The 22839-nt window shown below is 35.9% G+C and overlaps 1 protein-coding gene across 1 annotated transcript in view; it reads right to left on the bottom strand.

Moving 5' to 3' along the window:
- Positions 1-518: 518 nt before the first annotated feature.
- LOC123537786 (rab3 GTPase-activating protein catalytic subunit-like) overlaps positions 519-22839 on the bottom strand; it is a 62015-nt gene continuing 39694 nt past the window's right edge. The window contains exons 14-26 of the mRNA XM_053530677.1: positions 20799-20959; positions 20106-20198; positions 18748-18920; positions 17824-17878; positions 16773-17527; positions 13755-13909; positions 13096-13192; positions 11452-11467; positions 11112-11141; positions 10660-10756; positions 8588-8688; positions 7576-7794; positions 519-2923 (exon numbers count right to left, since the gene is read on the bottom strand). Coding sequence (XP_053386652.1) covers positions 2681-2923; positions 7576-7794; positions 8588-8688; positions 10660-10756; positions 11112-11141; positions 11452-11467; positions 13096-13192; positions 13755-13909; positions 16773-17527; positions 17824-17878; positions 18748-18920; positions 20106-20198; positions 20799-20959 — 2195 coding nt within the window. The 3' untranslated portion in view covers positions 519-2680. The remainder of the gene's footprint in view (positions 2924-7575; positions 7795-8587; positions 8689-10659; positions 10757-11111; positions 11142-11451; positions 11468-13095; positions 13193-13754; positions 13910-16772; positions 17528-17823; positions 17879-18747; positions 18921-20105; positions 20199-20798; positions 20960-22839) is intronic.

The raw sequence follows: 22839 nt of genomic DNA, 5'->3' as shown, positions 1-22839 counted from the left end.
CCAGAAGACCCATGTTCAAACTCCTGAAATTCATCAAGGCAATCATTCTGACTATGATTTCTTCCAAACAAATATTCTGATCAAATTTCATGAAGATATGGTGTAAAATGCAGACCCTATTGTATACACAAGCTTTTTCTTTGATATGACCTACTGACCTATTTTTTGACCCAGATAACCCATATTTGACATGATGATCAATTGAAAAATACAGCTTCTATGGCATACACAAGGTTTTTTCTTTGATTTGACCTAGTGACCTAGTTTTTGACCCCAGATAATCCATTTTCAAACTTGTCAACTCAAGCTATTGAACAAATGTATGATATTTACATTATATTTATATGTGTAGATGCGTATGTAATAAAAAGGTTATTATCTTTGCATCAGGAAATATGCACTCGTTCTTCAGCAGAAGAATATTGCGCTCCTAGTCATGCAATATTTCTACTGAAGAACTCATGCATATTTCCCGATACAAAGCTTATAAACTATAAATGTAGAATCATCAGAAAAACTCTTCTTTGAAACATTTAATTAAAAATACATCACAGCAAGTGTGACACTGGGTCACAAGTGAAACATTTCTCTAATATTTGGAATCATCAGTACAAGAGGGCCATGATGGCCCTATATCGCTCACCTGAGTTAAGTTGCTCACTTGAACAAATTTCTTTGCTAAAGCTTCAAAAACAAGAATGTAGGTAAGTAGGTCATATTCATGGTCACTGAAAGTCAGTTCTAAGATTAGTGTATAAAACTGTACATATCATCCAAATTTCAAGGCTGTATCTTAAAAAACAAGAAAGTAGGTCAGTAGGTCAAGGTCATAGTCAGATGACCCTTATCATTTGGCGTCACTGGGTAATTATAATTAAACAGTCCAGGAAACATGATCTGATAATTTTTTAAGTATTTTTTCCTATATAACTCATATATCAAGTGATCCCTGGGGCGGGGCCTCTTTTCACCCCAGGGGCATAATTCAAACAAGAGGGAAGTCAGTGGGTCACATTCATGGTCAATAAAATTTAGTTTTAAGATTTGTGTGCAAAACTTTGTAAGTCATCAATATTTCAAGGCTGTATCTTAAAAAACAAGAAAGTAGGTCAGTAGGTCAAGGTCACAATCAAGTGACACCATATTACTTGGGGTCATCAGGTAATTATAATCAAATAGTCTTGGAAATAAGATCAGATGATTTTTTAGATATTTTTCCTATATAACTCACATAATAACTAAGTGACCCCAGGGCGGGGCCTCTTTTAACCCCAGGGGCATAATCTGAACAATTTTGATAGAGGACCACTAGACAATGCATCATACCAAATATCAAAAGCCTAGGCCATATGGCTTCTGACAAGAAGATTTTTAAAGCATTTTCCTATATAAGTCTATATGAAACTTGGGACCCCCAAGGCTGGGCCTCTTTTCACCCCAGGGGTACAATTTGAACAATTTTGGTTGAGGACCATAAGACAATGCTACAAACCAAATATCAAAGGTCTAAGAGTTGTGGTTTCAGACAAGAAGATTTTTAAACTTTTTTCCCTATATAAGTCTATGTAAAACTTGGGACCCCCAGGGCGGGGCTATATTTGACCCTAGGGGGATAATTTGAACAATCTTGGTAGAGGACCACTAGATGATGTTACACACCAAATATCAAAGCCCTAGGTCATGTGGTTTTGTACAAGAAGATTTTCAAAGTTTTCCCTATATAACTCTATATAAACCATGTGACCCCCGGGGCGGGGCCATATTTGACCCTAGGGGGATAATTTGAACAATCTTGGTAGAGGACCATTAGATGATGCTACATACCAAATATCAAAGCACTAGGCCATGTGGTTTTGTACAAGAAAATTTTCAAAGTTTTCCCAATATAAGTCTATATAAACCATGTGACCCCCAGGGCGGGGCCATATTTGACCCTAGGGGGATAATTTGAACAATTTTGGTAGAGGACCACTAGATGGTGCTACAAACCAGATATCAAAGCCCTAGGCCCTGTGGATTTGGACAAGAAGATTTTTAAACTTTTTCCTTTCGGTTGCCATGGCAACCAGAGTTCTGCATGGAATTCAATTCTTTGAACAATTTTGAAAGGGGGCCACCCAAGGAACATTCCTGCAAAGTTTTGTGTAATTCTGCCCAGTGGTTTTCAAAAAGAAGATTTTTTTAGGAAATATTGACGGACGGATGACGCAGGACGCACGACGGACATTGAGCAGTCACAATAGCTCACCATGAGCCTTTGGCTCAGGTGAGCTAAAAACAGTTCATTGAAACAGTTAATCACCTGTATATTATTTCAATACATGTAAACAATAGCAAATGTGACATATTTCACTTACACACATAAACGTCACTGAAATTGTTTACTATACCAACCTATCAATGAACAACAACAAGTGTAACATTCAGTCACAACTAAATATTTTCCCTACATTCCTGTCAACAGTGAAACAGCTTATAATCAGTCAATAAATGAAAGCAAGTGTAATACATTTCACTAACATACAAAATCATCACTTAAATACTTCTTTGAATCGATTAAGAAATCTGTGAAATAGTTTATCACCTGATGAAACTGTTCACAGAAATAGTTCATCACCAGTTTATCACTTTAAAAAGAGTAGCATATGCTATTAACATACAAAGTCACGAGTGAAACACTTCACTGAAACACAGAATCACTAGAAAATGCACCAGCAATCCTAAACTCGTCTTCTTCAATAGAACAAAACAACCTTTGTGGTAAATGTTTGGAGTATGGAGCTGGCCTCGGTACATATGTCCTTAAAATATATTCCCTTGCTGAAGGTCTGGGGAAATTCGGAACAGAACTATTAAGTCTAACGTCATCGTCATCTTCCATTTTGGTCTCAGTGTCTTCTTCATCCAGTATCATATAGGACGCCTGGAAATAAAACAGCAATATGATACTAGAGTGTATATTTGAAATGTCTACAAGAAAGTAAAACACCTATTGCTCCAGGTTGTAAAGGTACAAGCAAAATGCTCGAGTTATCCTAGATCTATACAGTGACCTCACAACTTGACTACCCCTATAGGGCCTCAGTCAAACAGCAGGAAGTCAATATATGTGTTTAACTGTTAAGACAGAACAGAAGCTACAACTAGAGTTATAAAGGGGCTCAAGCAGTAAAATCATAGAAACTATGAGAAAAAATGCAAGTGGACTAAATGAATTGCTCAAGTAAGCCAAGATGATCCAGCAAGTGTTCTCATTGTAGAAAATTTTGTTTGTTCCAGTGTGCAGATATAAATATCTCCCACCAAGTGAACACCATGCATATGCAATTTTCACCAGTGGCATAACTATAGGTGAAAAAGGCATGATCTGGGGTTCAGAAGGAAAAGATATTTTTTTATCTGAAATGGAAAATAAATTTTCTCAATATATCAACTATTTAAACAGAATTTACCAAAGCAATTACCCTGTGTTCACCGAGTTCTAAAAACATGGTAGCTTTTTACTGGAACTGTTGCTAAAGTCTGGTAGTGTTATTAACTTATTTTAATGAAAATATGAATTTAATAAACATTTTCTGTCTAAGGAATAATACGGATATATATCAGCACTTCCATATTAAATTTGTAAAAAATTTCCATTGACAAATTCATATTTTGCCAAAATTCATAAAATATGCAAGTTTATAAATTATTATTAATTTATTACCTCCCTTTTGTGCAATTAAGATAAAATACAAGTAGCTGCGTTTAATAAATGCTTGACGCCCCCGGTGACATCCTTGTCGATACAAAGCAACCTAAGTCCAAAACGAGGTCAAGTTCAAGGTCAAGGTCAAACTGAGGTCAGGTGATGTCTGAAGATGAGGAATGGTCACAGGTTACATCTGCATTAGTATCAAGTCATTCTAGTTAGGGGTATTGATGCTAGACGAAACGGTCCCATTTGGTTAACCTGGTACGGATGGATGGACAGGACAATCACTATATGCCTCCCACATCAGTAGATGCCGGTGGCATAAAAATAGATGAATGCCAAAGCTTCATGGTGTTTTAAAACTTGGCTATTGTTTCAGGTACTTAAAATATCCCAATACCAGTATTTACCAAATGCAAATATAAGCTAGATGCCCACAGGCAACATATCAAGCCCGCCAGCTGTCAAAAGGACTGGGGATGCAACAAGAGCCATTACAGGAGACAGCACACTCAACTATTTCAATGCTGGATAGTGAAACTGGACATATCTGAGGACGTTAAAGCTGTCACTTGAGTGTTTAATGACTCAAATGATGGATGAAAGTATATAGCACAATAGCTTGAGTCTGTGTCAAAAATATTAAGTAATAAGAGAGGTAAAGATAAAGTTTATCAAAACACTATGTATATAAGCATAATTCTAAGCAAAAAGGGGGCATAATTCATAAATTATCAGTGCAAGAGTTATGCACTTTGTTCATATCATGCGGGTGATGATGTGGAATTTCAAGTTCAATCAAATTCATTTCATAATAATTAAGATATAGTGAAAATGCATCAAAATTAACCTTCAATTCCATGTAAAAGGGGCATAAATCATGAAAGCTTGGCACCTTGTGTCATATGATGTGGGTGATAAAGTGGAACAACTATTTTAAGTTTAAATCAAATCCATTCAGTAATAATTGAGATACAGTGGAAGTGTATCAAAACTGAACCTGAAATTCTAAGTAAAAAGGTGTGTGTGTTGGAAGGAGAGGGGTAATTCATGAAATATTGGTACAAGAGTTATGGCCCTTGTGTCATGTGATGTGAGTGATGACGTTGAACAACTGTTTTAAGTTTGAATTAAATCCATTTAGTAATAACTAAGAAAGAGTGAAAGTGCATGAAAACTTTAACCTGAAGAGAAAAAAGGGGGACAATTCATTAAAAATTGGTGTAAGAGTTATGGCCCTTGTGTCATATTATGTTGGCGGTGATGAAGAATAATTATTTAAAGTTTGAAGTAATTACAGAGACAAAAAGAAACAAGAGGACCATGATGGTCCTGAATCGCTCACCTGTCTCCACATGACCCAATTTTCATGAAGATCCATTGAAAAATATGGCTTCTAGAGAGATCACAAGGTTTTTCTATTTTTTTTTAGTTTTTGAAGGCATATAACACAGTTTTGAACTTGACCTAGATATTATCAAGGTGAACATTCTCACCAATTTTCATGAAGATCTCATGAAGAGTATGGCCTCTAGAGAGGTCACAAGGTTTTTCTATTTTTATACCTACTGACCTAGTTTTGACCACACGTGACCCAGTTTCAAATTTTATCTAGATATCATCAAGGTGAACATTCAGACAAATTTTCATGAAGATCCATTGAAAAAAACGGCCTCTAGAGTGGTCAAAAGGTTTTTCTATTTTTAGATCTACTGACCTAGTTTTTCACCGTAGTTGACCCAGTTGCGAACTTGGCCTAGATATCATCAAGATGAATATTCAGACCAACTTTCATACAGTTCCCATGAAAAATATGGCCTCTAGAGAGGTCACAAGGTTTTTTTATTATTTGACCTACTGACCTAGTTTTTGATGGCACGTGACCCAGTTTCGAATTTGATCTAGATATCATCAAGGTGAACATTCTGACCAATTTTCATGAAGATCCTTGAAAAATATGGCTTCAACAGAGGTCACAAGGTTTTTCTATTATTTGACCTAATGACCTAGTTTTTGAAGGCACATAACACAGTTTTGAATTTGACCTAGATATTATCAAGGTGAACATTCTCACCAATTTTCATGAAGATCTCATGAAGAGTATGGCCTCTAGAGAGGTCACAAGGTTTTTCTATTTTTATACCTACTGACCTAGTTCTGACCACACGCAACCCAGTTTCAAACTTTATCTAGATATCATCAAGGTGAACATTCAGACAAATTTTCATGAAGATCCATTGAAAAATACGGCCTCTAGAGTGGTCAAAAGGTTTTTCTATTTTTAGATCTACTGACCTAGTTTTTGACCGCAGTTGACCCAGTTGCAAACTTGGCCTAGATATCATCAAGATGAATATTAAGACCAACTTTCGTACAGATCCCATGAAAATTTGGTCTATAGAGAGGTTTTTTTAATTATTTGACCTACTGACCTAGTTTTTGACGGCATGTGACCCAGTGTCGAATTTGACCTAGATATCATCAAGGTGAAGATTTTGACCAATTTTCATGAAGATCCATTGAAAAGTATGGCCTCTAGAGAGGTCTCAAGGTTTTCCTATTTTTAGACCTACTGACCTAGTTTTTGACCGCAGTTGACCCAATTTCAAACCTGACCTAGATATCATCAAGATGAACGTTCAGACCAATTTTCATTCAGATCCCATGAAAAATATGGCCTCTAGAGAGGTCACAAGGTTTTTCTATTATTTGACCTACTGACCTAGTTTTTGAAGGCACGTGACCCAGTTTCGAACTTGACCTAGATCTCATCAAGATGAACATTCTGACCAACTTTCATAAAGATCCCATGAAAAATGTGACCTCTAGAGTGGTCACAAGCAAAAGTTTACGGACGCACGCACTGACGACGGACGCCACGCGATCACAAAAGCTCACCTTGTCACTTTGTGACAGGTGAGCTAAAAAGATAAAGTGTAAAAAAAACTTTATAAACCAAGGTAGGAATACAGAAAGACGCCGACGTAAGGGTGAGTAGGCTAGCTCTCCATTTACAAGGTTGCACTACAGAAAAGTGGTCTTGATTTTTCCCTACAACCAGTTATAAAAGTTACAATATAAGCCTTTTATAGTAACAACAAAGGGAAGTAATTCTAGGTTTTTGCGCATGACACTCTTGTCTCATGATGGTGAGAAGCTGTGCCAAGTTATATTTAAATCCCTCCATGCATGAAAAAGAAATGCTTCGGACAAAGTCATTCTTGTATCTGACATTCGACCTCTATGTGTGACCTTGACCTTAGACCTTGCGCATGACACTGTCTCATAATGGTGCATATTCAAGCCAAGTTACATCAAAACCCCACCATGCATCAAGAAGAAATGCTCTGGAAAAACTCATTCTTCAATTTGACCTTTGACCTCCAACTGTGATCTTGACCTTTGAGATAGGAACATTAAATCTGCCTATGACACCTCATGAGGTTAACATTCAAGCCAAATATAAACAAAATTACTCCATGCATGTCAAAGATATGGTCTAGACAAAATCAGACATCCGCATGCCCATAGGCCCATGGATGGACTCACTCCTCACATACACCTAACTGCCAAAAGTGACGACTAAGTCGAGCTCACCGCAAGTGGGCTCGACAAAAAACTAGAAATTACATTAAAATCTAAAAATGTACTCAGTAGATTGTTAGAGATTTATTTAAGGAACAAAAATACCCATTTAGTAGTTAGATCCATACTTGAAATGTATATTTTATTACTTTTTGTAAGATTTTGTAATTACCTCCATTTAACTTGTATTTAAAAAGTCGAGTACATTTTTAGATTTTAATGTGCAGGCAACATATACAAGTACTTCTAAAATTATAACATGTTAAATCTTAACAACTCCATTACAACTGTATTACCCTCTGTGCAGCCTGGAACAATTTACTGATGACGTTCCCTGCTGGACCCATTGGCCCGCCTCTCACCGGAACCTCAGAGTTCTGTAGAATTGTCGCCACAAAATGTTCAAGCTCCTGTCTGGCATCAGGCCTCTCAAGCAGATCAAATGTAAACTTGGACTGCAGCGAGAGATTTCGTGCTATGATGATTTCTGCCTGCATTATTATTCTGATTAATTCCTGAAAAAGCAAGGACAGGTTTAAGGTAGTGGAGCTATGATGTTTTCTCTGAATTCAGCATTCTAAACCTCTTATGGAAAGCCATGTGTATGTTAAGCTATATTTACATCGGCAAAATGTGAAATCCTTATACATTATCAATAAAAAATGTCTCATAACAATTGTCCAAAAAATTTAATCCAGTTGATTACTACATGTACATCTACAGATTCAGGTTTCATAAGTATATATTGACCATGTAAAGCCAAATGTTTGAAAATAATATTGACACTTCAAAACAACTATTTCTTTGAAATCATTTGCCAGACAATATATTGTCCATACTGGTTTACATGTATTTATAAAAGAACATATCTTAATATATATATATATATTTGAACCTTCTAAAACAGTCAGCATTGTTGCTATATATTTAATAGCTCCTTTTGAACTGATATTATCTCAATCAGTGACAAAGAATCAATATAGAAATAAACTAAATTACTGTGAAATCATTTAATTTCGTGGGCATGAAATTTCGTGGTTTTGGTCAAAACGGCAATTTCGTGGGGGTTTGAATTCGTGGATTTCAACTTTTGAACATAAAATTAATTGGAATTTTACTTGTTCGTTGAGATTAAATTTCATGGATTGACTCAACCACGAAATCCACGAAAATTAGTCCCCCCACGAACATTAATGATTTCACAGTAAAGTTGAAAATAAAAATGTTAAAATCTGGCATAAAAAGGAATACTACACTTATATCTAATTTTCAAAACGTTTAATGTACCTAATATAGTTAATGTCTTACCTCATATCTTTTAGCATCTTGTTGTGGTGACCTGGTCACTTGAGAAGCTTTCAGACATGCCTGTTCTATCACCTGTTTCAATACAGGTATCTTAGGGTCATCTGGAAAAAATACATGCAATATACATGTACCAATTATATCTTTCCAAACTTGGAAATAACCTTTGAAAGTTATCTAAACTAGAATAAACAAGTGCTGTCACTAATGGTGACAAATGCCCCTGCAGCACCTTGACCTTTGACCTGGTGACCCCAAAGTCAGTAGGGGTGGTCTACTCAATAAGTACTATCAGCATGTGAAGTTTGAAATTCCTGGGTGAAGTGGTTTGCGAGTAAAGTGCCTTCAGGCAAAAAGTTAACGTTGGCCCCTGTGACCGTGACCTTTGACCTGGTGACCCTAAAGTCAGTAGTGGTGGTGTACTCAATAAGTACTATCAGCATGTGAAGTTTGAAGGTCCTGGGTGCAGTGGTTCACGAGTAAAGTGCCTTCATGCAAAAAGTAAGTTGGCTCCTGTGACCTTGACCTTTGACCTGGTAACCCCAAAGTCAGTAGGGGTGGAGTACTCAATAATTACTATCAGCAAGTGAAGTTTGAAGGTCCTGGGTGCAGTGGCTCGCGAGTAAAGTGCCTTCATGCAAAAGTTAACGTTGGCCCCTGAGACCTTGACCTTTGACCTGGTGACCCCAATGTCAGTAAGGATGGTGTACTCATAAGTACTATCAGCAAGTGAAGTTTGAAGGTCCTGGGTGCAGTGGTTCGCGAGTAAAGTGCCTTCATGCAAAAAGTTAACATTGGTCCCTGTGACCTTGACTTTGACCTGGTGACCCCAAAGTCAGTAGGGGTGGTGACTCAATAAGTACTATCAGCATGTGAAGTTTGAAGGTCCTGGCTGCAGTGGTTCATGAGTAAAGTGCCTTCATGCAAAAAGTTAACATTGGTCCCTGTGACCTTGACTTTGACCTGGTGACCCCAAAGTCAGTAGGGGTGGTGACTCAATAAGTACTATCAGCATGTGAAGTTTGAAGGTCCTGGCTGCAGTGGTTCACGTGTAAAGTGCCTTCATGTAAAAAGTTAACGTTGTGACGAACGAACTAACGAATATGCCTCCCTTCGGGGGCATAAAAATATCTGTATAACATAACTGATATACTTCAACCTCCTAAGAATGTACACCACTGTATCTAAAACATATTTGTTGTACAGAGCTTTTCCTCCAAAATGCATTCTAATATGTCTGTCTCTGTTAAAACATTCTTCACTAAAAGAAACCCATCACATTAATGGGCAATGAAGTCAATGATTTTATTGCAACCAAGAAAGAGCGCTACTATACTTTATCATCTGTTTCAGATTAAAAGCATATTGGAATCATAATAATGTATTGCAAAATTGTCGTTTACTTCGATTAAAACACTCAAAATGTCACCAGAAAATTTCCCGCAGTCTACACCCTCCTGAATTTATTCCGTGGACGTATAACCTATTTTTCATATATTAATAACGTTAAAACACGATTTGTCTACACATCATTTCTTAATTAATGCATCAATTGCCCAAGGTCAAAAGGAAATGAGCAAAACCTTTAAGTTATTCAAGGTTTTGAGTAATCCAAATATTGATAATCTATGGAAAACCACTGAGGTCCATGCTCAAGCAAGTGATGTTTCACTGTAGAAGGAAAATATATTGTATTTGTAGAAGGCCATTTTCTCTTTGCATGTGTTGCTAAGAGAAATTATATTGAAGATTTAAGTGTAGACATTAAATCATACAATGTATGTCTTTAAAATACAAAAGCAATTTTTTTCCCAGCAGCTAAAATTTTCAGATTCTAATAAAACACTGTAGAAAATTTCTCAATGTAACATTTACAGATTTTTCAAATTTTCAACTGAAACAGAATACAAGCAATAACATGAAGGAAATTTATCAACCAAATAAAGTTATTTCCTATTCTATTCTCCAAGCAGTGACTGCTGGGCATCAAAACATTAGACATCTGTTCCTGGGTAAAACTCAATTTATTAAAGATAGACAAAGATGATAAATTGTGTTAATGAACAAGTTGTTACCATTTTCCATGGCTTTAAGAAGGGCAGCATGTATTAACATAGGCATTAAATGAACCACAACATCTGCTGGCTTCAGTGCTGACAGGAAATGAAGAACCTGAAATACAGAGCAGGTAACATACAATGTATGGTGACTCAATTTAGAATCGAAAACATTGTGAGGTCAAGAACAGAGATGTGGGAGTGAGGTAGACTTTCCACAAACAAAAACCTTTTACAAAAAACCTGTATCTAATTTATGCCCACTGGATTCCAAATTTTTAATTTTCTTGGAAAAGTCTTCTGGGACATTTCGTATAGACATAACCAGCCAAGATAGACTGTAGCTTTCAGTTAACATCAAAGTTCTTTAATATTTTAGGTAGTAATCATAAAAGAAATTCTAAAGAGTTTGACTTAAATGTATGACACTAAAACTACAATAAAATGATGAAAACCAAAAGAAAAGTGACCTTCTCAGCTTCCTTTGTCTCATCTGTCTTCTAGCTCGGACTGGTCTGGCAGTTTGCCAAACTTCAACCCACATGTTTCTTGGTATCTGCATTCTCTGACTTAAATGACCTAGAAGAAAATTGAATTGTCAGGGCTTATTACATGTTTGTCTAAGAATTATTGAAATAATGACTATTTCGCAAAGAAAATAGCAAATATAATTTGCATTTGTTCAAACCCCCCAAAAAGGAAAAAGGGTAAATTATATCAAAACTATAGAAAAGACATGAAAGAAAAAGAAATTTTCTTTGTTTTAAATGTAAATTAAAATGTCTTTCCCTTGTGAACACCAGATCTTACGATGGCTACACCATTCCTGAAAAATATGAATTACGTGTTTTTAATAAAAAGCATATATTTATAAAAAAAACACTGCCAGAGAGAACACATCTAATTTGCATAAAAATAAAATATCACAGTAATAACAAGAGGACCATGATGGTCCTGAATCGCTCACCTGTCCCCACATGAACCAGTTTTGAACTGAGTATGACATCGTTTTTTCTTTTATTTGACATAGTGAACTAGTTTTTGAGCTCATGTGACCCAGTTTTGAAATTGACATAGATGTCATCAAGATAAAACTTCTGACCAATTTTCATGAAGATCCATTGAAAAATATTGCCTCTAGAGAGGTCACAAGGTTTTTTTATTATTTGACCTACTGTCCTAGTTATTGAAGGCACGTGACCCAGTTTCGAACTTGACCTAGATATCATCAAGGTGAACATTCTGACCAATTTTCATGAAGATCCATTCAAAAGTATGGCCTCTGGAGAGGTCACAAGGTTTTTCTATTTTTAGACCTACTGACTTAGTATTTGACCACAGCTGACCCAGTTTCGAACTTAATCTAGATATCACCAAGATGAACATTCAGACGAATTTTTATACAGATCCCTTGAAAAATATGGCCTCTAGACAGGTCACAAGGTTATTTTATTATTTAACCTACTGACCTAGTTATTGACTGCATATGACCCAGTTTCAAACTTGACCTAGATATCATTAAGATGAACATTCTGACCAATTTTCATGAAGATCCATTCGAAAGTATGGCCTCTAGAGAGGTCACAAGGTTTTTCTATTTTTAGAACTACTGACCTAGTTTTTGACCACAGCTGACACAGTTTCGAACTTGACCTAGATATCATCAAGATGAACATTCAGACCAACTTTCATACAGATCAAATGAAAAAATATGGCCTCTAGAGAGGTCACAAAGCTTTTTTTATTATTTAACCTACTGACCTAGTTACTGATGGCGTGTGACCCACTTTCGAACTTGACCTAAATATCATCAAGGTGAACACACTGATCAATTTTATGAAGATCCATTCACCAAGTATGGCCTCTAGAGAGTCACAAGGTTTTTCTGTTTTTTAGACTACTGACCTAGTTTTTGACCGCACGTGACCCAGTTTCAAACCTGACCTAGATATCATCAAGATGAACATTCAGACCAACCTTCATACAGATCCTTGAAAAATATGGCCTCTAGAGAGGTCACAAGTTTTTCTATTACTTGACCTACTGACATAGTTTTGAAGGCACATGACCCTGTTTTAAACTTGACCTAGATATCATCAAGTGTGAACATTCTGACCAATTTTCATGAAGATCTTTGGAAATACATGGCCTCTAGAGAGGTCACAAGGTTTTTCTATTTTTAGACCTACTGACCTAGTTTTTTGAAGGCACGTGACCCATTTTCCCGAACTTGACCTAGATATCATCAAGGTGAAAAATTCTGACCAATTTCATTAAACCCCATGAAAAATGTGACCTCAATTGGTCACAAAGAAAAAAGTTTACGCACTCACGGACAAGGGACGACGGACCTGCTCGATCACAAAAGCTCACCTTGTCACATTTTTGACAGGTGAGCTAAAAACTCCAAGCCTTGGTATAAATCGATGTTGATTTATCACATAAACCTTCTACTTAACATCTCCATTTTTCATCTTCAACAGTTTCTTCAATCCAATCTCGGGAGAATACCACTTACAAAGTCTTCCCAAAGGGCACCAACCAGGATTAGCTGACATTTTAAAACAAATAACAAAAACATTTAAAAAGAATCAGTCAACAGTGCTGTTTAGTTTGTTAGGTTAACGGCCATTTTGAACAGTAATTCAAATTACTTAGAGTGATCACAAAGCTAACAAATATTTTTCTGAATGAACTTCCCTACATTTAGTAATGGTAGGCAAATAAATTTTGGCAACGTCTTCAGTCAATCATTACATAGAATAAACCACCTCACCTAAGAATTTCCCAAACCCCCATCTTCATCATTAAAAGCATGCGGGTTGAATGTATTGACTAACCGTGCGACCAATCAGGCACCGACGCTCCTAGGCTGACTCAAGCACTGACGGCTCCTAGGCTGACCCCAAGCACTGACGGCTCCTAACTGACTCAAGCAATTCATGTAATCCTAAAGAATTTTCCTTATATTTTTTTATGTTTGAAATTGCTCAAGCATTTGAACTCATTCCCTTGCCACTTTGAGCAATTGGTGTTCCAATGTAAATAAATTTATAGTGGGGTACATGATTTTTTCCAACTATAGGTACAGTAAGGAAACAATAAATGGATACTGCTAAGATTTAAATATAATCTTGCTGTGTATAGGCTGGAAACTGTTATATAAAAATAACAAAATGTCTGTACCTTAAATGACTCCATATCTGACAAGAGACAAGCACTCTGCATCCTGGCCCTCAACTCTGCTCCTTCTGCAGATGTCCCAAGTCTATAACAGTGTGTTAAAATATCTTGTCATGCATATCATTATTAAAACTGATAAAACTTTCTTAAATTATCACATACATATTTATTACATCAAAATAAAATACCAGTATTAAAACAAGAATACTGTCAAGCATGCATACGTATTTCCCTCACAAATGTAGTTAGAATAAAATTAAATCATTCAAAAAAGTCTGACATGAAAGTTCCAAATAATATGCAAATGTCTACTTCGTGTTGATGACGTTTACCAAATTTCATTTGAGCCGGATGGAAACTGTAGGAGGTGTTGAGTACACATGGTACATATGTTATAGTAGTTGTAGCATGGTTTAATCCAAAAAGGGGCATAACTAATAAAACAATCATCAGATATAAAAGTTCCAACAATATGTGCCTGTCCACTTCCTGTTGATGTACTATATCAAGTTTCATTCAGACTGGGTTGGAACTCTTGGATGTTGAGTACACAAAATTCAGATGCAGTTGTTATATTGCTAAGTCCAGAAAAAGTGGAACAACTTAAACCAGAGCGCGCTCGACTATTTGAAGAATTAATTGAAGAATGGTGTCAAAATATTACCACAGATATTCAGACAAAGAAAAAAATAGATTATACAAAAAATGTTCCTGTATTTGTGGATTTCGATAAGTCTTGCACTAAATGGCAATGTGTGAACCAATTTCAAAGTCCAACAAGAGCACCGCCTTGCGGGTGCTGACGCTCATCTGATTTTTTTTGTATAATAGAAATATTGTCCTACCCATGATTTTCTAAGTCTAAAAAGGGCCATCATTCTTGCAAAAAGCAGGATAGAGTTATGTTTCTTGATGTACAGTGTCCACTTATGATTGTGAAAAACTGTTGCAAGTTTTAAAGCAATAGCTTTGATAGTTTATGAGAAAAGTTGCCTTAAACATAATACTCAACCAAGAAAATGATTTTCTAAGTCCAAAAGGGGCAATAATTATTGCAAAAAGCAGGATGGAGTTATGTTCCTTGCTGTACAGGGTCAGCTTATGATGGTGAACAAGTGTTGCAAGTTTCAAAGCAATAGCTTTGATAGTTTAAGAGAAAAAGTTGACCTAAACATAAAACTTAACCAAGAAATCTGATATTTTCTAAGTCCAAAAGGGGCCATAAATCTTGCAAAAAGCAGGATGGAGTTATGTTTCTTGCTGTACAGGGTCAGCTTATGATGGTGAACAAGTGTTGCAAGTTTTAAAGCAATAGCTTTGATAGTTTAGGATAAAAGCTGACTTAAACATAAAACTTAACCAAGAAAACTGATTTTCTAAGTCCAAAAGGGGCAATAATTCTTGCAAAAAGCAAGATGGAGTTATGTTTCTTGATGTACAGGGTCTGCTTATGATGGTGAACAAGTATTCCAAGTTTCAAAGCAATAGCTTTGATAGTTTAGGAGAAAAGTTGACCTAAACATAAAACTTAACCAAGAAATCTGATATTTTCTAAGTACAAAAGGGGCCATAAATCTTGCAAAAAGCAAGATGGAGTTATGTTTCTTGCTATACAGGGTCAGCTTATGATGGTGAACAAGTCTTCCAAGTTTCAAAGCAATAGCTTTGATAGTTTAGGAGAAAAGCTGACCTAAACATAAAACTTAACCAGGCAACGCCGACGCAGACGCCGACGCCGACAACCGCTCAAGTGATGACAATAACTCATCATTTTTTTTCAAAAAATCAGATGAGCTAAAAAGGGCCGTATTTCAGCCAAAATAGTTGTCAGAGTTATGTACTCTTGCCTACAGATGGCAATCATGATGATAAACAAGTGTTCAAAGTTTAAAAGCAATATGTCAAATAGTTTGACAAAACGTGGACTTGTATGAAAACGGAACAAATTTCCAAGTCTTATAAGGGCTATAATTCAGCCAAAATAGATGACAGAGTTATGTACTCTTTCCTACAGATAGAGACTATTATACTGAACAAGTGATAAAAGTTTCAAAGCCATATGTCAAACACTTTACACAAAATATGAACTGGTACGAAAAACTTAACCAAGATTTCTAAGTCAAAAGGGGCCATTATTCAGCCAAAATCCTTGACGGAGTTATGTACTCTTGCCTATAACTGGATATGGTGATGGTAAACAGGTGCTGAAAGTTTCAAAGCTTTATCTCAAAAGACTTTGTCAAAATATGAACTGGTATGAAAAACTTAACCAAGATTTCTAAGTTGAAAAGGGCCATAATTCAGCCAAAATCCTTGATGGAGTTATGTACTCTTGCCTATAACTGGCCATGGTGATGGTAAACAAGTGTTGAAAGTTTCAAAGCTTTACCTCAAATGACTTTGTCAAAATAGGAACTGGTACGAAAAACTTAACCATGATTTCTAAGTCAAAAGGGGCCGTAATTCAGCCAAAATCCTTGATGGAGTTATGTGCTCCTGCCTATAACTGGCCATGGTGATGGTAAACAAGTGTTGAAAGTTTCAAAGCTTTATCTCAAAAGACTTTGTCAAAATGTGGACTGGTACGAAAAACTTAACCTGACATGAAAGTTCTGATACCATGCATATGTCCACTTCAAGATGATGGTGTATAACAAATTTCATTTGAACTGGATGCAAAATATAAGTGGCACTGATTCCACAAGAAGTGTGATTGATGGACAAAATGACTGACAGACTGGTAGTACACTATATGCCTCAAGAATCTTCCACACCAGGGCCATTACAAACATGACTCTATCCTTTTATCCTACTTCTCCTGACAAATGATCAAAATTTGGTATTATTAACCACTTACATTGAGCTAGAATTTCAAAAATTAACAGAAAACAGAAAATATTTTTAACAAAAGTAAGATTTAATATTCTGAAATCAACTGAAATACTAACTTTGCAAGAACTTCAGCATGTTCTTCCAACATATCTTCGGTCATTGGAGCTGGCTCCTGTGTTATTGGTATGTACATTTTTTCTTCACAATTTACCAACTTTAACTCTTGGAAAGGTGCCAGCCTTCCTTCTGGTTTATAGGAATAGCTCTCCTTAAATGCTGAGTCACTTACTACAGAAACATTGCTAACACTTTGTCTTTGCTCAGAACCAGTCATTTCTCTTATTTGAGACTCAGTCAATGATGTATTTAGAGAACTAGTCTGTGAAGTATTGACTGGTTCACATTCCATTTCAGTTTCAGTCTGGTTATCATCATTATCAACAGACTGGCTTTCATTACCAGTTTCTGTAGTCTGGTTCTCTGCTGAAGTATCTTCATCTTTTTCACCAGACTGGTTATTCTCATCATCATTACACTCAAAGAATTCATCTTCATCACTAGACTCTCCTGAACTTGCAAGTCTTTGGGAACCAGTCTTATTTAAACTTTTTATTGCACTTGGTTTTCTCGATTTTTCTGCACTGTCACTTGACTGGTGTCCAGATGCCCCAGCCTGATTCATGTCACAATCATTCTGTCCAGCACTGTTATCTGATTGGATATTGAAAGCATCCTCTTGAGACATTGACCTTGACACCTGTGAAGTTGATGGGCCCCTGTACGGGGAATTTGGAGGTGAGTCAAGTTCCCCTGTATAACCTTTATGAAGTTGTTCCCTTTTTTTCTTATGTTCTATACAGCAATTTAACATCTGAAACAGAATATATGAATAATGTTTATATTTATTTAAAAGTAAACCTGGCACTGTTGAAAATAGAGACTTTCATACTAATTTAACAATCTTTTTGAGAATCATATCACAGTAAACTGTAACATAGTTCCATAGAACATCTTATATATTTTAAATTTGTCGATACTTAAGTAGCCCATCTGCCTCATCATACATTCAGCATTATCAATATATGCTAAAATGGCTTTTTAGGTAATATGTTGCATAATAATATATTTTAAACAAGGGAGTGGAAACTCAAGAAAATATTTTTTTACCTGTAATTTTTGATGGAGTAAACAAGATCCTAAATTTGGAGGTCCCTTTTCTAACCTGTAATAAAAAGGCTATTGCATTTTTTATGAAACAAATACTGTGAAATCATTAATATTCGTGGGGGACTAATTTTCGTGGATTTCGTGGTTGAGTCAATCCACGAAATTTCATCCCAACAAACAAGTAAAATTCCCATATATTTTATGTTCAAAAGTTGAAATCCACAAATTCATATCCCCACGAATTGCCGTTTTGTCCAAAACCATGAAAATCTATGCCCACGAAATTAAATAATTTCACAGTATCCAAGCAACAAAATAATTACACAAGAAACCTGTAACAGTGACAAAGCAAATAAATCTTACAATGTATAAATATTTTCTAAAAGTGGTTTGTGTTTCTGATGCTTAGATTAAGTATAACACTGTTATTTTTCAACAGTAGCATTTGAGATTCATTTATGAAATTGATTTATAGATATTATTGGCAGTCAGCTAATTAACCAAGTGCTCCTAAATACATGTAATACTCACTGGAAAACAAAAGAAACAGAGGCAGAGAATGAACTAGCACCAACACTATGCAATCCATTTTGTAAAATAGCCTTGCAAGTCATATCAGTATTTTTATATTGGTATAACAGCCTGTTTTATACAGTGTTTTAGTTATATAACAGCAGGCAGTTTACCTAACTATTGACACTGGTGTCTGCACCACGACTACCTTGTTCTCTGCGAGTAAACTGACTAACACCCCATATTGGTAGGAAAAATAAATCCAGATATAACAGTCTCTTTTCAAATGGTAATGTACATCTTCTCAAAGCTCAGGGGTCAAACTTGTGACCTCCTGATACAAGGTGCTTCTCCCACAGAGCTTATAGTGTGTGCTTAACTTAGTAAATAAGTAAAACAAATACAATGTACCCTTCTATAAAGTAGTTATGTTCCCATCTGTATCTCATCTCTAGTACAAACTCTTGCCATATCTGGGCTACAGCAAACAGACCACCACGGTTGTGATTCAACACACACAGACATATAGACAGCTTGTGTAACAGTCCATCTACTGGTGCTGACTTTAACTGTTTGGGGAGTTCCTGTAAAAACAATGAGGAAAATTACCTTACCAGTAAATATTTATCAGGGCTTGTTCAACTTTGTACTCAAACTGAACTTGACGAGTTATCATTTGACATAGTATAGTGAAAGATGATCAATAAAACATCAACAGGTACAGCACCAACGCTGATTCAAGCAATTTATATGCTACAAAACGATTTTCCTTATACTTTCTATGTTTGGATCAGTCAAAATGTGATAACTCAGGCATTTTGGTAATCCCAAAGAGACTTCAAGAAGTCCGAGTTTTATGGAACTTAATACTTTACATCGTTCTCTTCCTATTTTTAAACAAATTTGAAGACAATAATTGGCTTTACAATCACCTTTCCAACAAAGCTAATTTCCATATTTACTGAAGAGCATTTTGTTTGGAAACTGTGGTGAATGGATCACAGTTTCAGTGAAATTAAGTTAACTAATATTATGCTATAATGTTTGGATGTCAAGGCATTAACATAGATAGAGTCACTTACTGTGAAATCATTAATATTCTTTGGGGACTAATTTTCGTGGATTTCGTGGTTGAGTCAATCCACGAAAGTTAATTCCAACAAACAAATAAAATTCCAATTCATTTTATGTTCAAAAGTTGAAATCCACAAATTCATATCCCCATGAAATTGCCGTCTTGACCAAAACCATGAAATTTAATGCCCACAAAATTAAATGATTTTACAGTATCACAAAGTACAGATGCTTTGGCTGAAAGGTCATAAGGGGTATATTATCATGTGAAGCTGATACTGCATTCTTTATTACTGTATGGGCTGAAAGTTAATTCTATGGCTCAAAAAAAACAAAAAAACTAAGGTCAGGCTTTGAAAAGATATATGCATAAATGGATTTATGCCAGATGTATATTAGCTTTGATCTTTCTTTTATAAATGATATAAACTGAAGGAAATGAACTGGCAATATCTGCATTAAAAATGTCTTCAATGCCACTTTGAAAATAAAGCAAAGATGAAAGCCATACTTTACTTAACTTAGAAACAGTGTTTATAATTGATGTGCATATATTATGGTTTGCTTTCATTCTGCAGCAATCACTGTACAGTTAGCCTATAGTAATTTCATTTAATTATTGATAAGTTAAAATTGCGTAAACTTGTACATCCTTGATAAGACATCAGCATGCACAATTCACATAGATGAATTACCCTGACAGTTTGAGAGGTCTGCAGAGTTGTGTTTGTCTCCGCACTATCTGACTTGTCTACAGACATTGGTTTGGCTGCATCAGGGAACAGGAACTGAAAATACACACAGTAACCTTTGTTTTATAACAAACATGGATATACAGGGTTACATTTATATCAAATAGTTTTCTATGCTGTGATCTCAGCCCACCAGTTCCCATGTATATGGGCATGCTACTCCTACCTTAGTTGTATGCTATGGTGAATTACATACTTATTACCTACATAGTGCCTATATATGACCTTTATAACCATACAGTGGGACTAAAAGCATCCCTTCCTAGAGTACATCTTTACTAGCACATCCTAGCTCATGCTGGCCTGGGGTTGTGGCATAATCAAAGAATGTTCAGTAGTCCACTCACTTGCACAATTTTTCTTTTTTTGAAGCATCTCTGACCTTGCTTGTTTGTGATACATATGGAATAAATTAAGGAATGTTCCATTATTTACTTGTACAATTTGGTCCAGAAGTATCACATAGGAACGTCCTTGATCTTGCTAGTTTGTTTCTGGGGTAGTGATACAAATGGCATTAATGATGGGATGTTCCTTCCTGACTTGTATTGAACCGAGAGTTCGACTAGTAACTACTGGAATATCGCTGGTGTTGTGAGAGATACTACACTAATGAAGGAATGTTCCAGTACTTACTTGCAGAATTTGGTCCAGAAGTTCCCCCTGTATGGGAGCATCCCTGGTTTTGGTTGCCTGTTTCTGTGGTTGTGAGACATATGATGTTAATGAAGGAATGTTGTATCCAACTGATGGCTCGGTCAACTTCTGAAGAGCATTGCTTATTTCTCCCGCAGAATCTAAAATATATACAAAAACTGATTGCATATTCTATGATGGTCTCTCAGAGATACCACGTTAATAGTTACAAGATAACATGAGTTGCCAGAGGAATAAAAGGTATGACTAGATATGGGTCTATAGGACTCTGGTGCTCTCACTTCCTGTCACTGTATACTAATATGTCACTTTATGACAAGTTAAACTTTCATATTACCTTGGGAATGGGAGTGAGTAACGCTAGGAGGGTAAAGATACTACACACATCATCAAGAAGATACTGAAGTAAAAAAAAAATCAGTGCATTTTTCAGGGAGGGGAGAGTGGGAGGGGTAAGGTGTGAATTACATTCCAAATGAAACCGCAAGAAGGGCCCGTCCTGGCCAATAACTTGCTGTAGCCAAATACTGTGAAATCATTTTTATTCGCGTAGGACGAATTTTCGCGTATTGTTTTAGGACCGATGCGCGAATTTAAGACTGCGCCAGCGAATTTTAATGATCTCACAGTAAAGAATCAGAGATGTAAGTTACACCATGGGCTGGAATACCTAATCATTGACAGATCTTATATAATCTAAATGGCCAGTGTGAATGGATAGAGGATGAATAAGAACTACTTGATCATTGATAATTCATCCGCATTGTCCATGAATGGTACTACTTTGTGTAGCACATGAACATCCTTCCTTTGGATGTGATTTGGAATCAAATAAAGATACTACATGATTGTCAGAAATACACTTAACTTTGGTAGCGGGATAAACCCGCAACCAAAAAGCTGCTAAAACCATACAAAAATATGTTTAAAATTGCAAAATGGACCATCAAATTTGTCGCCGAAATTGGCATTTTATTAGCTATTGGCTACAATGGCTAATGGCAGAGTGGGCCCTGTCCAAGTGGACAACTTCACCAGCTGAACAACATTCCGATTTTCAATCACTCTAATTAAAATACATTTTTGAGATTTTTATTACATTTTGTTGTATTTGTGACACAAACTTTTGGGCCCTTAATGCATATTTTTGACTTACTGTTCATATTTTAGTGGGGTCAAAATTGCAGTTTGTTTTATTCTTTTTTAATTATACTATATGGGAAACACAGAACATAACCAAAGTTCCTAAATATGACTGCTTTAATTTGCTATGTTGAGGAAGGTTTGTATGATGACAAGATTTTCTTGATTTGCATTACATTAATGCTTGATATTCACATGAGGATTAAAGTTCCCAAGGTACGGGACCTCACAAATTTAGTGGAAATTAAACCTTCACAAATATTTCTGCTTTTACAGTAGTCAAAGGCCATAACTTTGGTCGTGCAGAATGATATCCCAAACAAAATCACACAGATGCATAATTTCATATTAGCTGAATAACAATCCTGTAATGTTTCATGACTCTAGGTCACATACACTTTTTGAAATACGTGTGGCACAAACTTTTTGGCCTTTTATAAATACTTCTGACAGTAAAGGGCTATAGCTCTGGTCTTAATAACTGATCCAAATCAAAACACTAGATGCACAACTTCCGATGCTAGAGAGCGTGAGAGGTGTTGTACATTTCGTTACCTCTTATAAACGGACTCAATCAAACCAAGTCTGCTATTATTCTTCTTGGTTGCATCCTTTGAATTTTGGCATCATAATCCCCAGCATTCTCCAGATATTGATTATAAACCATTTTCAAACTATCACTATGCCCTTGACCTTTGATGTATTGACCCTAAAACACTGGGAATCATATACTGACTATAATCAACAACCTATGTCAATAAAACATCCAAGCATTCTATACAGTTAATGATTGTAACCCAAAAACCACATGGATCAACTGACAAACCGGAAAAAAAATATACCACTTCTTTACTGGGAAACATGATGAACACTTAAA

The sequence above is a fragment of the Mercenaria mercenaria genome, chromosome 18 (genome assembly GCF_021730395.1).
Source record: "Mercenaria mercenaria strain notata chromosome 18, MADL_Memer_1, whole genome shotgun sequence".
NCBI lineage: Eukaryota > Metazoa > Mollusca > Bivalvia > Venerida > Veneridae > Mercenaria > Mercenaria mercenaria.
Note: the sequence above shows the minus strand (reverse complement) of the source record. Positions and strands in the feature narration are given on the sequence as shown.